The sequence below is a fragment of the Periplaneta americana genome, chromosome 15 (assembly GCF_040183065.1).
Source record: "Periplaneta americana isolate PAMFEO1 chromosome 15, P.americana_PAMFEO1_priV1, whole genome shotgun sequence".
NCBI lineage: Eukaryota > Metazoa > Arthropoda > Insecta > Blattodea > Blattidae > Periplaneta > Periplaneta americana.
Window position 1 is genome coordinate 141,952,935 of NC_091131.1, and position 19,027 is coordinate 141,971,961.

Below are 19,027 nucleotides of genomic sequence, written 5' to 3' on the forward strand. Positions count from 1 at the left end.
GTATTTCTTGTTAACATCAGTAGAACAGGAACACTATCAAGCAACAGTATTTCTAGTGAGGTGTACAATAGCTTTTAATTTGTTTTTATTTATTACAACTAGGACTGTGTTACTTAGTGTACAAAGTGAAAAGTGCACGATTTGTCCATATGTACAAACAATGAAGTCAGTCAGTGGTGGCTTGTAACCATATATTCACAACTATCTTGCAAACTATTCGCTTGCGGACCCATGTTTACTGAGTCTTTTTTCCTATATTATTGTGTACTTTAAACCATTTCTGTTTGCACTATCAATTATGGTACACCATATAGTATCGATTTATTCATAAAATCCTCTGCCCTCCAATGAGGATAACCCCTAGAATCCAGAAGATAAATAAAAGTTAATTTTACACAAAAATTTAAAATATTAATTATTATTAAATAATGATGGAAATATACAATCTGCACAGAGTCTTTCAAGATCTCCATAGTGATCTTCTTCATAGTGAAGAGCTTGCAGTCCAGAAGTTTTAGCTGGTCGTGGGTGTATTTAGACAATGATTCCCTGGCTCCAAAAAGAATTACTTGAACCAACCAGTAAGTTGTTGAGTGGCATATTATATTTGTTTGCAAGCAAAGTTCATAAATGCTACGTTTTTTCCTTGTCAGTTTGGTGGGGCTGCATATACAGAGTGGGCAAAAAGTCCCACTACACCTGTTTATTTTTCCCGTAAAACAAATCTGTGCATGCAAAATGTGTCGGTGATACTCGTATAACATCTGGCAAACCTGAGAGAATCCATAGCACATGAAAATTCCCAGTTGTTCTGAAGATGCAAGATGGCGAGGCGAATACGAGAGTTTTCAGTGTGGAGAAGAGACTTGTGGCTTCTGTGTTGGTCCACGAGACCCACATACCAGAAAAACCATGAGTTACATCATGCAGAATTTCAGGACTGGTTTTGGTAAGGTGCCACTGAGCAGAGATAACTTGTTGAAGGGGACAGAATGGCTTTCAACACGGGATGTGTTAAAGACACAAAGCAAAGTGTGAGACCTTCCACTAGATGAAAAAATGGTGCTGTCATCACCAAGTCATTGGATCGATCATTGATGAAATGAACAAGAAGTTGCAAGTATCATGATCATATGATCAACAGTGTGGGACCATATGAAGAAAGAATTGGAAATAAAATCTTTTCGCCCTGTGACTGTCAGTGATTTAGCAGAAGGATTTAGATAGGCACATGACATTGGACAGTGTGATGTTACTCACGGTTTTTCTAGTTTGTAGCTTCTTGTGGTCCCATACAGACTGTTTTGCAGGAAAAATAAACAGGTATACTGGGACTTTTCACCAACTCTGTGTGTCTCTTCCACTTTCTCCCTTCCTCCTCTTTCTTCCCCTTCTCTCTCTCTGTAAATTTTGTGTGTGCATGCGTGCGCACTTTGCTTCTTTTTCGAGATAAAAATTGTTTTATATGAAACATTTCATAGCATGTTTATGGAAAACCATTGATTTCATTCCCAATATGCTCAGTCACTTTAAGAGAGCAATGTATTATGATAATAAGTGATTGAAAGAATTTTAGTTCTGTCCTTGAAGTGTGCAGAAATTTGATCTAAACGTTTGAAGAACAAAACTAAAATTTTTTCAATCATTTATTATCACAATATACTGCTCACTTAAATTGACTGAGTGTATTGGAAATTCAATCGATGGCTTTCCCAAAACATGCTATCAAATGTTTCATACAAAACAATTTCTATTTGGGAAAGGAAGCAAAACAAGCAAAATTGTATTAAACGTTTTTGTTTGAAAAAAAAACTGGTAAAATAGAGGCTTTATCATTCCTCCACGAGGTTTTCTTACAATAAATACATAAGTGTTTTGTCCATGGGCAGGTCTTCCACTGCAAACCCAGCATTCTTAAATCTTTCCTATTTTCTGTCTTCCTCTTAGTCTCTGCATATGATCCATATATCTTAATGTCGTCTATCATCTGATATTTTCTTCTGTCCCAAACTCTTTTTCCGTTCACCATTCCTTCCAGTGCATGCTTCAGTAGGCAGTTTCTTCTCAGCCAGTGACCCAGCCAATTCCTTTTTTTCTTTCTGATCAGCTTCAGCATCATTCTTCCTTCACCTTCTCTTTCCAACACAATTTCATTTCTTATTCTGTCTGTCCACTTCATACGCTCCATTCTTCTCCATAGCTATATTCATGTGCTAAATGATAAACAAGGCATTCTTTAGGAATGCCATTTTTCAGTTTTTGTAGTTTATCTTCTCAGTCATAGCATCGCAAATTATTTCAAACTACCTTTTTCTTATGCTGACCTCTACTGATTCCTTAATTGTTTTGTTTTTATCCTCTACTTCTTTACACATTTCACGGATTTGGTTTAAAAAAGAAATGAGCGTAGATTCATTTTTCTGTTCCCGATACCAAGGCAAGTTTAAGTGGAACATAAACAGATTGCAACATATGCAGATGTAGAAAATTTACTGTAGATGAATGGTCATCACGTGTTAGAGAACTGAGAATTCCAAAGTGATGTTCTAGAGAGTACTTATGTGAATTTCTTGTTACATAAATAGTCAGAGACTTGTAAGAGTGCTTATTAGAGTAATCTGAGGGATTTTAAGTGTTCTATCTGAGGCAAAAGTATTTTTTCTGAATTAAAAATTTCAAGAAATTTTAACAGCGTGTTATGAGATGTCGATGTTTTGTAGAGCCCACTTGTAGGAATAGATGAGTTTAAAACTTAACAAGATCGTTCATAGCTCTAATAATTTTTTCTGTCCCATCATTGCTGACAAGCCCCTGAGATTTTGTCTCACAAAAAGAGTTGATTGCTTTAGCTATGCAGTTACTAAATAATTTTAATGCCATTCTCGCATTCATTCATATGTTGGAATGATGTAGGATCGAAGTGAGCAATTTTGGACAGGTCCTGAGTCCTGCAGATTCATAACAAACGTCGAGTTTATATACCTAACAAAAGAATTCATAACTGACAATTTCATTTTTGTACAACATCGACATTTATCATAAAAGAAGTTCCTTACACATTTCAGTATATGGACAGCATTTGAGAATGCCCAGATCTTCCTATCTTTGCTAAATTCGGAATGCTACTTTTAACTTTCCCTCTTTTCCCTCAAATTCCTAAATTTACCCATGCATTTTTATTAGACTGGCTGCCATCTGAAGTAAAACCAATTACTTTTGCTCCTGTCTGTTCCAACTGCAAGATGACCTGTATCAGGATTTTAGGAAGTATGTCGCCATTGAATTGCATTTCTACTTGTGTATACAGCAACAGGCTGTATCCAGTTAAATAATAAGGATACGAACATGAATACTAGAGCATGGTTTACTAAGGAATTTTTAATATTACCGGGTGTACAGTCGCCAAAATCTACAAATCCATCAACTTTTAAAGAAGTCGCATTAAATTGAATTTCCTCTCTTAATTTTACCTCATCAAATATTACTGCTCATTTAAATTTGGATGGAAATATAAAAATAAGAGCATATATTTTATTTACTTATTTAGTAACACAGGAATTTGTGATATGATAAATACAAAAATAAATAATACTAGAAAAATTATAAACGTATTAAATTCCATCTTTTGCCAAAAGATATTAGAATGAAAAATAAAATTATGATCTATGATATAATTATTGTTAAAAGTATCATGCTCTATGGGTGTTAAGTTTGGAAAATTAGTGGAAAAAATAAAAATAAATTATTATGAACAGAAATGGACTTTCTCTAAATGTCAGCTGTAAGTCAAGATGGAACAGAGTCAGAAATGACATTTGATGCAAAGTACATAGAGAGACTATAGTGTTGGAAGATATAGAGAATAAACAGTTGAGTTGGTATGGGCATATTCAGAGAATGAAGAAAGACTACTTAAAAGAATTTTGAAATGGAATCCACCAGGCAGAAGGAGAGGATATCTGGATACAAGAAAATGTGAGTGTCATGTCAGAAAGGTTAAAGGGATGGCGATTGAATGGACGAAAGGAGATGGCAACTAGGAACCAGAAGGCATAGAAAGTAGAAACTGGAGATATGTATATATATATATAATATTTTTTTTCTGAGATGCTTGTTTTTACCAGTTTCATCTTGAAGAAAATTTGATATGGCATTTATATTTACTCCGTATGGGCATTTAAGATCTTTACACAGCCTCTTCAAATGTGATTCTGAGGGAAATGCTGCAAATCATGTTTCAGAGAATGCCTGTGCCCTTTAGGGGATTTAACTTCCAACAGCAAACTTCCCAGTATGAGCTAATTTGAGTACTTCATTCCCTTTGTGTTTGATATGTTCCATACTTTAATCTAAGCATATAAAACCATTGATCTCTCTGTCGTCCAATACACATTCTTTCATTGCAAGTTTCTTCTCTAATAAAGGACTTTTGCTTTCTCGCAGAGTAATGTATTTTTAATTCGTGTCAAATTACGATTTAGATTTTTTACTTTCTGTTTTAGTGACTATTCCCCCCCCCCCCTTCTAATAGATTGTCGTGGTGTGAAATGCTCTGTGGAAAATCTGGACACGTGCTGTTACAGTTGAACATATTAAGTGGCTTCTCTTTCTGTCGGATATTACATGTACCGGCATTTGTCTTTTTGTTGGAGACTTTCGCACTTTCTGACAGATTTATGAATAATTACAGTAGGCAAATTGGAAAATACATGAGGAACTGAGTAGGGCTTTAAACTCCATCTCAATCTTGGAATTTCAACCGTCTTATCATACATAATAAATTACTCTACCTTTACAAGCAAATCATCTGAAAAATGAACGTGACAAACATAGAACTTACGGCTAAGAGACTTATCCTTTGTGTGAATTTTCCTCACGTATTCCGAAAACTGATCTTTGTTCTTAGGGGGCCTGAAAAAATTGGAATCATTTGTGAGAATCCTTACCATATCCATTCCTACATCCTGGCACAGAACAGGACAGCATTTCAATTTAATTTAGCACACACACTGCTAAGAATGTTCATAAGTCTATTCACGAACAAAACTAATTTGAAGAAAAACACAATTCGAATGGTAAAGAGATACAATAATTACACGATTAACAACACAGTAGAGAAACACCTTTTCACACATTACTGAACTTGCATCAGCCAGTGATCATCACACCATAGTTCCTGTGTTTTTCACAGAACCAACCATTCACGACAGTACCTGGGCCATAGTGAATGCTGCAAGTGATCTCACTTTCTCTTTTATTCGCTGTCCTAAAATAATTATGAGATTTACTTTTACAGACAGCTGTGTCATCATAATCCAGCCAATGAAACTGGTTATTTGTAAGGATGTTGCATCCATACCCTGTTTACACTTCCTATTATCAACCTGTACAGTACATTCATGTTGTGATGATGCACGACCCATGCATTTATGTTACAGAGGCACGACTCCTGCTTTGTCAGCAGTATCTTTTTTGCTTCCATTGGAATAAGATGAATTTTTCCCTTCTGTTTGTATATAGTTTACCACTTTCCAACGAAGTACAGTAGTTTTTTCTTTTTGTTGTGTTAGGGTACAGTACAACTATACTATATTTCGACAATCCAGATATTAACTGATAGTTTACCCATTTTGTGAAAATTTTGTTGTTCTTCTCGCTGTGATGTCTTTTCTTTCACATTGTATATTAAAAATGCACCTGTAGATCTCATATTACCATCAGCAGGAACTATTATAAATACCTGACACATTAACATCTTGCCAGCACGTAATGGACTGCATAATGTATGTGAAACGAAGTTTCTAAAATATGCTGATTAATAGGAGATGTTTATTTTAACATATTTTAAATTGAAATCCTAACGATTTAACTATTTTTCCAAGCATTTCCTTACAACTTCGAAACCAAATCTTGCATTTGCAAATGTTTTTTTTTTGTGTATAATAATAATAATAATAATAATAATAATAATAATAATAATAATAATAATACTTACTTGCTGGCTTTTAAGGAACCCGGAGGTTCATTGCCGCCCTCATATAAGCCCGCCATCGGTCCCTATCCTGAGCAAGATTAATCCAGTCTCTATCATCATATCCCACCTCCCTCAAATCCATTTTAATATTATCTTCCCATCTACATCTCGGCCTCCCCAAAGGTCTTTTTCCCTCCAGCCTCCCAACTAATACTCTATTTGCATTTCTGAATTCGCCCATACGTGCTACATGCCCTACCCATCTCAAACGTCTGGATTTAATGTTCCTAATTATGGCAGGTGAAGAATACAATGTGTGCAGTTCTGTGTTGTGTACCTTTCTCCATTCTCCTGTAACTTCATCCCTCTTAGCCCCAAATATTTTCCTAAGCACATAATTCTCAAACACCCTTAACCTATATTCCTCTTTCAAAGTGAGAGTCCAAGTTTCACAACCATAAAGAACAACTGGTAATATAACTGTTTTATAAATTCTAACTTTCAGATTTTTTGACAGCAGACTGGATGATAAAAGCTTCTCAACCGAATAATAATAGGCATTTCCCATATTTATTCTGTGTTTAATTTCCTCCCGAGTATCATTTATATTTGTTACTGTTACTCCCAGGTATTTGAATTTTTCCACCTCTTCAAAGGATAAATTTCCAATTTTTATATTTCCATTTCGTACAATATTCTCGTCACGAGACATAATCATATGACAGACAGACATAAAAACAAAAATTTCAAAAACTCGATTTTTGGCCTCAGGATAGTTAATTATACATGTTAACACCAATTAGCCTATTCTTGAAAAATCGAAAATTACCAGAAAAATTTCGGTTACAGATTTATTAATAGTATAGATATAGATTTGGTAGGTAGGCCTTTATAGATTACAATGAACTTTAATCACATGTTTTAAAATCTTGTCAAATCTTTTTCACTATTGATCAGTTATTGACAAGTTTTCTCGTAGGCAGGTATGCTCAAAATTGTAAAAGCACCGAATACACAGATGGTGCTGCACTGCATAACACACGCTGTGTACAGACTGGCTCCGCATTGCAACACCACCCGTGCCATCACTCTCACTCTTACAAATACGGATAATAAACTGAATTTGAAAAAAGAAAGAGTATACACTATAATATTCAGTTATTACATTATTTATTATATTTAATATAATATAAGGTATTTAATATAGTTATGATATAATAATATCATAGGTAATGTTATTTTCACATTACATAATACATTGCGGTCTATTCAACATGTGCATTCTTTTCTACAAGTAATCGGAAATCTATTTCCAATGAATTTACTGCAATGCGCAGCTGACTCAAAAGATGCTCATCTGTTAATTGGGATCTATGTTTGGATTTAGCAATCTTTATTCTCGAAAATAATTGTTTGCACACACATGTCGAGGCAAACATAGTGCAACGAATAAGCTAATCTTGGGATATTTCGTTTTGATCCTTTTTTTTTAAATACTTCTATGTTTCTCAAGTCATATTCTCTGCATTTAGTTCTGAATACTACGTCACTTTGTAAATCAATTAACTCGTCCTGGAACTGCACTGTCACAGATTGTACTAAATTTACTATGAAAGGATTAACAAAAAGATTAATATCACTCTCTATACGTCTAAAATTGCTAAATCTATGTTCTGTGAATTCACATTTGAGCTATTCCAGTACATAGATATAATTAACTATATTTTGTTCAGCACTACTTTTAATGATTTCAAACAAGGAAAAATAAACTTGTAAATTATGCGAATTTATTTGTATTACAGTGAAATTCTATATTTTGTGTCAAATGTACCTGGTTTTTCATGAAGATTGCAACAGTATGTCTGAGGTCAAAAAATCGACGCAACATGGCCTCCTTGCTGAGCCACAATACGTCAGATCTTCCAAATTAAATTCAAGATCCTCCGACATTTTCTTGAATTGCCGATGTATGAGTGCATTGCTTTTAATCTTGTTGATTGTAGCCACCACAACATCCATCACACTTTGAAAATTAACAGATTTAGCACATAATGACTGCTGGTGTATTATGCAGTGAAACACATGAATGTTAACGTTTCCAACTTTCTCTTTTAAGAAGTGTTTCTTCCTTCCAACCAGACCTCGTTTTTCTCCGACCATTGCTGGAACACCATCAGTTATGAGACACTAAATTTTCCCATTTCAAACCATTGTTGTCTCGTGAATTTACGACAGCATCAAAAATGTCTTCGCTAGTTGTAGTTTTCTTCAAAGGAACTAAATCCAATAAATATTCAAAAATATTTACGTCAATGTTCACATCCCTAATATAAATGGCCAGCTGAGGAATATCTGTGACATCACAGCTCTCATCAACTGCATGAGAATATGCTGTAAAGGACTGTATTTTCTCTTGAACATGTCTTTTTATTTCATCCAAAATATCCTGTGTTATTCTCATAACACTAGATCGTGAAAGTCATATTCCTTGAAAATTATCAACTTCTTTAAGGCAGAATTTATTTGCAACTCTTACCATAAATCTCTTTACAAGTTCACTATCTGTGAAGGGTTTTATTGCCTTAGCTAATTCCCAACATACTACATAACTTGCTTCTAAACATAGTCTCCGAATTGTTCGACTCTCTTCAATGTTTGGCACTTTCATGAAGTGCTTTCAATTCTTGAAACTGTATTGCACCCCTGAAAAAATTATTTTATCATAACATGATTTTCTGTTGGAATAAAATCATCACAATAACAACAATAGTAGTAGTAATAGTAGTTAGTAGCAGTAACCTGTCACTTCGGCTTGTTCTGGATAGCAGAGAATATAATGTCGTTTTATGTTGCTCAGTAGTATTCCTGACAGTACCTTACAACATAGTAAACACTTTACGTTTTGACCGAATGCACAACAAAAATAGTCTTCCTCCCACACTGTATGGAATGATCGTTTGTTTACAGAAGATTGTGTCATTGTCCCGCACTGTTTGTACGTTTACTAAGTACTTGAACTGCCTTCCACAATCATGTATCGAGCTTCGAACAAGGAACAGCATGCTCTACACTCGAAGGTTGTGATTACAGAACATAATTGGGAGTCAGTGAACGAGCATACCTGTATGTAGAGTATTGAATTGGAAGGAAAGTGTAACTGTATACAAGCAGCTTTACAGTACCATATATATATTGTATATATGCAGGAATAGCAATACTATTTTTTTTATTATTCAGAATTACAAAACTTTATGGCACAGCAAATAACATGTTTTGTGTCACTATCTAACACTTTATTCTTTGGTAGTTAAATGCTACTGGTACCCTGTGGATTATAATGGTCGAAGAGGCGCAAACAATAATACAGTATATTGTTCGTATAGTAAGGAAGGAAATATTACATCATGGTTCCCAATTTTCCCAGATAACCATAGTAATATCTTGTTAGTAACAATTTGTTATTTTTCATTTGCAGAGTACAATGATATGAAGATGCAGTTGAAAGAGTACTTACAGAAGTTTGCAGAAAATAAGAAAATAGTACGTGAAGAAGATATCAGAGAGTTTTTCTCCGGTATGGAGGCCCGGAAGAAACAACGAGTCGATGTGCAACCACCATACTTCTGTCATTAATACATCACTGGGAAAATGGTGTACATGCTTAACTTTTCTCAACACATTTTTGTTTTCAAGGTAATTTGTTTGATATGTTGCACATCAAAGTAAATGAAGGCATACTGATGTCAATATGTAACCATTATTCTGTATTATGTAACTTGAACTAGCCATTTGCAATAAAACTGATTGTTTTTCAGTATAGAATATAGACTACTCATTTATTGGCGCTTTCTTAACTGGTCTCAGATTGATGCCCATTACCAGTTTATGCATTTACACCTCGCAGATTTGCAGTAGTATGTATCATTGAAGATAGAAGGCTTTCAACCACTCAGATTTTGAACTGATATATCTTGACTTTTTTCTTTTAAAGACCTCTACAATCGTTACCATGTTAGTATCTGTTACCATGTCTTAGGAATAGTGGACTGGGACATAGATTCTTTTATTTTACCTGCAGCTTTACCAACTCATCTGATGGAAGCCATATTTTTCACTTAAAATTCCATTTGCATCAGAGAGACTTGAACCCGAGTTGAAAGGCCATGTTGAACATAAATATAAAAAATGTTTTAGCATTTATAAAGTAAACAAATAAGTAATGCAATAAAAGTGCCTCGCCCCCCCCCCCAAGAAAGTAGATTCTTTCTGCATTTGATACACAAACAGTGATATTTTCAAGTTCAAAGAGGTGGGATGTTTTGATGACAATTATAGACTGGAAACTTATCTATATATATATATAATTTGAACTGGTAATGGAAATTACGGGAAATCAGATGAACGGATTTTAATAAATGGCCCCTCATTTTGAAGCTTGGAACCCAAAGTTTTTCAGAAAAATAGTAGTTTTCAGTGAAATGTCAATTTTCCTACATCATTTTCCTATTTTCCAAAATCCATCTTTTGTCAGTTTTGAGAACTAATTAATTGCATTTCAGAATAAAACAAAACACACACTACAATAAACAATAGACTATTACAGGAAGGCCATGACCTACAAGATTGCTGGCATAGAGTTCAGATGGCTCAGATTCTTTCATATCATAATGCCAATATGTCGATCTTCATATGTGTAATTTTTTGATAACGTATAAAAAATAATTTACAGGTCTGATTCTCTGGTCTATAGTTTTCCGAGAACAGCTGTGTATTGGATATTAAGAACTGCAAAACTGAAGAATGTTTGATGACATTATTACCATTAAAAATGAGATGATATAATTAATGCAACACATAATGCTATACTGATGATATGAAAGTGAAATCTTTTGGGGCTTTAAGTAGACGCAGAGAAAGAATATTTTATATTAGATCTTCATTTCTATAATTTACTGAGTAACGGCTATATATATATATATATATATATATATATATATATATATATATATATATATGTGTGTGTGTGTGTTACTGAAAACAATAAAACTTACGTAAGATAACAATATTGTTATTAAAAATGAAATACTTTTGTAGTTATTAATCAAGTGGTGTGGGTCTTTTTCATATACAGTATTTAATGGCAGTGTGATATAGATATTTATATGTCTAATTCTCTAATTTTCCTTGGTAGTAATTGAGTCATGCTTCCTATTTTAGCTGCGTCTTTAAACTACATCAAAATTAATTTAATATTTCTTTCGTTTAATCGATTACATTTGTGATCGCTGCCAAGTATATTTTGTTGTAGGAAAAACAGCATGCCATTTCACTTCTTCCTACCATGATGAATAAGTTTATTTCCCACAACCAGCAACAAATGAAACACTGAAACTGCTAACGATTTACGTTGGACAATTTTATTTAGGGCATATATAAGATTCTACAACTCTGACATATCATTTGCCTCATTTTCCGCATCTCAGCAATAGATTCCTCACAACAGCCTATATTACAGAAAATATGCGGGATAACATTCATTGTTACACAAATTAACCCAGCAGTATTTGGTAGATCAGTATTGTCTGGAGGAAGCGCAAAAATTACAATTCCTAAGAAAAGACCAAAAGGTATTACTTACTTATAAAATAAGAGGCCTACAAGAGTTTGTAGTCTCTTAATCACCTCAGCAAGATATCTTAGTGGGAAAAAGTGATTCTGCCGTCTACATTTCAGGGTAGTTCACAAAACATGCAGCAGCTATATCAAGATGCTAAGTCTTTTGTTCAAAGCATGACAAACCTTACATTTTCTTAACTTTCACCTACAATCCTCAATGACCTGAAATAGCTACTGCATTACTCTCGCATGAAAAACCCACTGATCGTCCTGACATTATTACTTGCGATTTCGCATTGAAACTCAAGAACTGAAGACGGACAGGTTCAAGGAAAAGTATTTGGTAAAAAAGAAACATTCAGAGGGATTATGTTTCACTATTATGGAAGCAAATAACTATCAAAAGTCTGGTATTCTTCATTGAAAATAAATCTTAACAATTTTTATTTGAACTTTTTATGGACTTAGTTTGCAGCATTTGCTACACAAGCCACTAGTTTTGTATAAATAGACCTACAAGTTTTAAGAGCTACTTTTACAAGTTCGAGGTATTGTTGCATTCTTTTGATCAAAATCTGTGGTATGCGTGTGAAAAAGTCTAGTTTCAACATTCCATCACTATACTCGTATATAGATTTGTTTAATATAAGTCAGTTGAATGAAACTGTCTAAAAACAGATTCAGTATCCATTTGTGACTGGTTTCTTCCGGAAATAATATATATATTTTTTTTTATTTTTTTTTTTATTTTTTATTTATTTATTTTTTTTTTTTTATTTTTTGTGCAAACCTAATTGCGTATCCCCAAAACCAAATTCATTGCTTGTCGTACTAATACGTAGTTAAATTTTCTGTAAGCTTTTAATACAATTTTTTTGTCAAGTGATGCCAACCAGAAATCAAGTTTGTTTATAAATACGTTGGGTGACAGATAGAGCAAGCATCACTTTCGATTTGTATTGAACTATTACCACAGCACCACGGTGGTAATATTTTCAATACTAGGAATGATTTTTACGTAATATTTCGTATCATTCTTGCACTATGTATGGTACTTGTATTTTGTCATTCTTTGGATGGTATCAACTGGTTTTGAGTAAAATTATCGTTTTAGATTTTACAGGAATTTGTATTTTTTTTAATGGGCTCAAGTACCAATACAGTAGTGCGAGGTTGTAAACAAAAGTCTTGCCCAAAAGTGGGTTGTGCCTTCAAGAAATTTGAAAACCACTGGACTAGACTACTAACAATGAATGTTTGAGCATATCAGGAAGACACCTATGCTGCGGTATGAGTAATTTTGAAAGACATAAACAGAATGTTTCTCATAAATAAGGACTTTTTTTGCAGCTTGTGTTCAAAACTAGTAACACATTAAAATGAATTTCTCTATTTTCTCTCTACCACCATCATCATCATTATTATCTTTATACATTTACACCTAATTCATTTCCCTCCCCACACCAATGCAAATGAACATTCAAAATAGAAACTTCCTTTTCATTGTTGTCATGTTAAGTTCTCAACATTCATAATTAAAGAATGGTTTTCACTGTCACCTCTGAATACTGCTAGTCCATGTTCCACAATGAACTGACAACCTGCGTTAGTACTTTTCACCAATTACCACATTGCCTGCTTTAGTAATTCTGGTCATTATGCCCTCCATCCCTTGCATGCTTTCCCAAGATGTTACTGACCTCGAGATGGAATGTAGTGACCTTACACTCAGCTTGAAAAGAAACTACATAGCATTTCAGCATTGAGACAGCAGCTCTGTCAGCAGGATTTTATTGTAAATTTAATCTGCAAACTCAATTCTCTCTCTCTCTCTCTCTCTCTCTTCCCCCCCCCCTCAAATTATTTCATGCAGGAAATAATAGTTTAGAGGTTTGTGGAGGTCTTAAGTCTGGCATTATTTGTCAGTAGGAAAGAGTACTGTCTATTCCAATATCACTACTTACTTGTATATTCATATTCTCTGATTTATTTGCATTTGAAGAAGCAATACAAGGCCTTGCGATAGAGGAATTCTTTCCTCAATGATGATGGCTTCACTTAATATTAAGGTTTTGGTGCTTGCTGGAACAGTTTCTGATTTTCCATGATTTTGACATGTTAAATAGGAGGAAATAATTGTCCTTAGGTGAAGAAAACTTAATTTTATTATTATTTGAATTGAAAACTTGTTTATCTGGCATAAGTTTTAACTTACAAACAAGGATTATATCCTTGTGTTATAATATCTGTTGATTTGAAAATTTAGTTAACAGCATGATACCGTGCAACCTGTTCAAGATGGAGACATGATAATTTTTTTCCCATTGTGGACAGGTTTCCATATTATGCAAGTGTGAAATTAAAATGAAATATTTTATCATTTGCACAATTGAAAAACAAAATGCCAAGCTGCAAACTGCAAGAAGTACAAAATATTCTGTTTAACAATACTCGCATTAAATCAGCTTTCTGTTACTTAATCCATTGGGATCAGATATCACGACAATGTGTCTGTTTTATAATGCTTATATACGATCAAAATTGACCTATGAATGTGAAATATGTTGTTGTTTTCTAATGCCAGGCATTTGACAATAAAGTCATTTGACCTCTTGCACTCCAATATTTTTCAAAGATATTGTCATGGTTAGCCACTGATGCACAGATTTTGAGATGTTCTGAATCCATTTCTTGATTTGAGTTGCACAATGGACAGTTAGGAGACTGATATATTCCAATTCTATGCAGATGCTTGGCCAAACAGTCATGGCCTGTTGCCAATCTAAATGCAGCTACAGACGATTTGTGTGGTAAATCGGGAATTAACTGTGGATTATGATGCAGAGAGTTCCATTTTTTCCCTTGCGATTGTGTTATCAAATTTTGTTTGTTGAAGTCTAAGTATGTAGATTTAATCAATCTTTTCACAGAGGAATACGTAGATTTAGTAACAGGTCTGTAAGTAGCAGTGCTGCCCTTCTTTGCTAAAGCATCCACATTCTCGTTTCCCAGGATTCCACAATGGGATGGTATCCATTGGAATACAATTCTTTTATTGAGTGATATTAGTTGAGAGAGCATTTTATTTATTTCTGCTATTTGAGATGAAGGTGTGTGTCTAGAGACTATTGATAGAATAGCTGCTTTGGAGTCTGCCAATATAATTGCATTTTTAAATTTATTGATGTGGCAGAGAAGATTCCTGAGACTTTCACTTATTGCAGTGATTTCTCCATCAAAACTTTTTGTTACATATCCAAGAGATCTATAAAGTGAGAAGAGACAGCACGTAACACCTGCATCTGCACCTTGTTACCTGGAGATCAAGGATCCATCGGTGTATAAATGAAGCCAGTTTTGTGGAGGGTACCTAATATTAATTGTCTCTAAAGACAATTCTTTCATTATTTCAGTGTTTACTTCTGATTTCAGTATTTCTTGTGTTAAATTTAGATTATACTCTATATTTAATAGTGTTAAAGGGTTTGGTTTAATTTGTAAGTTTTCTTTTAAATTTGGGACGTTGATTTTCTGTTTTAATTCTTGAACCATGGATATGAAACTTTTTTGAGTTTTTAATCTACGGAGAGGACTGTATGAATGCCAATTGTTTCCTGGTAATCTGATAAGTTTTTCTGATGTGAAATATGGGGAGAAGCATCAGCAACTCATCTACAAAAAATTTCTGTTCTTCAAAATTCAGCCTTAAGATTATGTCTAGGAGTACCAAAAACCACATCATTGTCCTAGAAATTGAATGTATTATTCAACCAATCAGACACTATGTATTACAAAAGGATCTAAAAATACATTTAAAATTGCAAGCCTAATCCAGATCTCAGATGTTCTTCAAACTGTCAGATAATATCCTGTGTAATTTCTATAAAATAAACAAAGAAGAAATACAAATCTATATCACAGACACACTCATTGCTAAAACTCCAGTTGTGAACGAAATTCCTCCATTGAAATGGGTAATTCCATAACATAGCATATAAATTCCAGGAAATCATTCCAAAAATGATCCTCCATACATTCTTAAGTTAGATGCCATGGAACTACTCTGCAGCATATATAAGGATCACCTTCAAATTTATACAGATGGATCTCTAAATCCTAATAATTGGACATCAGGAGCAGGGTATTATATTCCAAAATATCAAGAAAGTTACTTCATACCATGTTCATCCTCTTCCAGTCTTGACACTGAATTGCTAGCTATTGATGCTGATTTCTGAAAAATCTATTTGCATACTTACCAACTCCAAGGGGGCTATATAATTAAATATGTACCAAACCTATACGCACATAGGATTATTCCAATTCAGAAACAACTAAGTAAACTAAAAAAACTCCAAAAGGAAATAACATTTCAATGGATACTTAGTCATTGTGGTGTACTGGAAATGAGAAAGTCAATAATATTGCAAAACAGGCAACATATTTGCAACCAAGACCTCTTCAAGTGATATCTCTATCCAGTGTTTTTGCTTCAGTAAAGTCTCATTTTATAAACCTATGGATCAACAATTGGCTCTCTTGTCACAAAGGAAAAATTTTACAGTCTGTACAAAAGAAACCAAGTGACCTGGAAATGTACAAAAACTTGCCCAGACATGTTCAAACATTTTTAACAAGAGCCAGAACAGGTCACATTGTCACTCAATTGTACCTACACCGATTTAACATTTCTGATAATCCTACTTGTCTGCGGTGTAATAATCATGATGAAGATCTGGAACACATTCTTCTATACTGTCCATCCATAAACCACAAAAGAAGTAAATTAAAATCATCAGTACCAGTTGCAGAAGACACAGCCCTGCAGTATAATTATATTGACTACACCCCACCTCTGGCTACTAACAACAGGCATCTATAATGAACACCGATCAAAATACCCCTCATTTCTCATGAAAAACAACTGAATAGACTACAGTGGACTTTATGTTGTCAGCAAACAGCTGGATACATTAAGAAGATTGATTGATTCCTCTGAGGTGACGTCCGCTGATGATCATAACTAAATTAATTATAGTATGTGCAATCCTTTCGAGTTTTTCCAATAACAATTTGTATTAAGCTTCCCTCGTAAATCACTCACAAGTAAACAAAAATGAAATACAATCCTAAAATATTGTTTCTATTTCGGGACTATATTTCAAAGTGCATTGCTACAGAGTCATTCCAAGGAATTAGTCTGCCACTGATAAGCGAGTAGCAACACATGCATATATTTACATCAGGCTCAACCCAAGGCAATAGTACAGAATGGCTCCTTTTCATTGATTCGTTGAAGTTAAAAGGCAGCGTTGCTTCACAATGGTAATTTGTACCTTTCTGTGCATATTGCTCGTGCTGCTGATATGGAAAAAACATACGAGAATATGAATTTACTTTTTAAAGCTGTAAACTGTACAGGATGTGAGTGATAAACCTGTAAAGACCTTCAAGTAATAGGGTTACTATAGTCCCGTCGCTCTAATTTCCGGCAGCCAATCATGTTGCAGGTCGACTACATTTAAATGTGTGCGTCTTGTGATTTGCTGATGACGTTATTAATTTCTTAAGGCTCGATAAATACTTAATATAATCGCCCGCCATTTTGGCTCTTTTGTTGGCGTTCACAGAAAGCACACGAAGATGTTATTTGCCGCTCAATTATTTGGTTAATTACAGTGCGTTTGATTTAGTATCATAGAAGCTACAACATGATAATGTTTAACAGTGTGGCAAATAGATTCCTCGTCTGGTAGCTTGGCAACGAAAGAACAAAAATGGCGAACGATACTACCTACCTAGAGTTTATAGAGCCTTCACTTCCTAAGACATAAGCAAAGAGGAGGAGTCACACCGGGAATAACAGCGTCGCACAGTGGTTCATTTTCCCGAATTCCTGGCCAAAACCCCAAAACTGAAATATATAGGAGAGGATTGTTTGTTGTCTTAAGTTGAAGAGGAAGGACAGGGCATGTAGACATCGTATATCTTATCTCCCATCTCCAGTCCTGTGCTTGTAAATACGTGGCTGAAAATGCATCTCTCTTGGACAATGCAGTTGCTGAGTTTGCGTGTGAAAGAAAGGTCGTTTTTGAAGTGTTATAAATCAGTGGTATAAGTGTGAAAATAAAAACTGAAGCATGGATTTGATTCCTGGAGGTGTGTAGAATATTTGAACATAGTTTTAATTTATTACTTAATTAACTAACGGCATTTAGATATTAAATAATGTAGTCATGTTGATTGTGGCTGAAAATGTGAAAGCTGCAGATTCACGGAGGTTAAAATTATCGGTCCTGCGAGGTCCTGTCAAGTTACTCATTACAAATCATACCTATGTGGATGCTTTTCATCTACGAATAAAGAAAGTCTGCTCCCAACTGCCACTGGGCCCACTAGCTCGAATTTAGTTTTGAAGTGCGCACTGCGTCTTTGCTTTGTAATACAAGGAAGGATCGGAAAGTAACACACAACAATTATTTAACGGAATACTATTTTGGTTAGGACGTTCAAATTTGGGAGGTAGTTAGTTTGAATCTTGCACTACATACAGCAATGATTCGATTGGATGTCACCCTGACTAAACAAGCTGTAACTACTGAGTAAAAATTACGCGTTTTCTACCATCATTCACTTGTGAAGGGCAGCGAGATGTCCATTTTTTTTTTTTTTTTTTGCGAAAAACAAAAAAATCGAGTGAAATCCACAGGGAAATATTGGAGGTGTATGGCGCTTGATTGTCTGGACCATAGTAACATCTCCAGGTGTTGCAAGTTCTTCGAAGAATTCCGCCGACGAAGCACGTTCCGGCCTACCAGTGACTGCTGTAACACCACCCAATGTCAGAGGCATCATTAAGGCGGCAATCACTCACACTACAGTCCAGACCTTGCATCGTCTGACTTTCACCTCTTCGGACCAATGAAGAAATTGCTAGGAGGACAACGCTTCGGTTCGGATGAAGAAGTGAAATCGGTTGAGCGCAGGTAGCTATAGGCTTACGCCCAAAAAAACAGTTTTATGAATGAGGTGTACTGAAACATGTCACGATAGGAGAAATATGTCGAGAGACTTGGTTCCAATGTCGAAGAATAGGTGAAACCTCTAGCTTTCTGGTGCATTATTTCATTTTGCTTACCTATAAAATACGTTGCCACAAAAAAATGTTGTGTCGTATATTAATCCTTCATCAATTTATTAAAATTTGAATTATTTCTGTAATTCCTTTCAGGATGTGAAAGTCATCACATAAACCTCACTAGACATGAATTGTTTACTATACTACAAGAACGTTCATTATCTAATTTTGAAGAAAAGTATGATTATTTAAGAGAACGCATTAGAATCATAACCGATTCCCCTGCAACATCATCCGCTGAACTAAAGAATGTGTTAAAATATTTAATATATAATTTTAGAACCAGATGGCAATGGTCA

The 19,027-nt window shown here is 34.5% G+C and overlaps 1 protein-coding gene across 1 annotated transcript in view; it reads left to right on the forward strand.

Moving 5' to 3' along the window:
* The window catches only part of LOC138715415 (putative E3 ubiquitin-protein ligase UBR7), a 106,174-nt gene extending 96,378 nt beyond the window's left edge, over positions 1–9,796 (forward strand). The window contains exon 8 of the mRNA XM_069848279.1: positions 9,450–9,796. Within this exon, the coding sequence (XP_069704380.1) occupies positions 9,450–9,607 (158 nt within the window). The 3' untranslated portion in view covers positions 9,608–9,796. The remainder of the gene's footprint in view (positions 1–9,449) is intronic.
* The last annotated feature ends 9,231 nt before the right edge of the window (positions 9,797–19,027 follow it).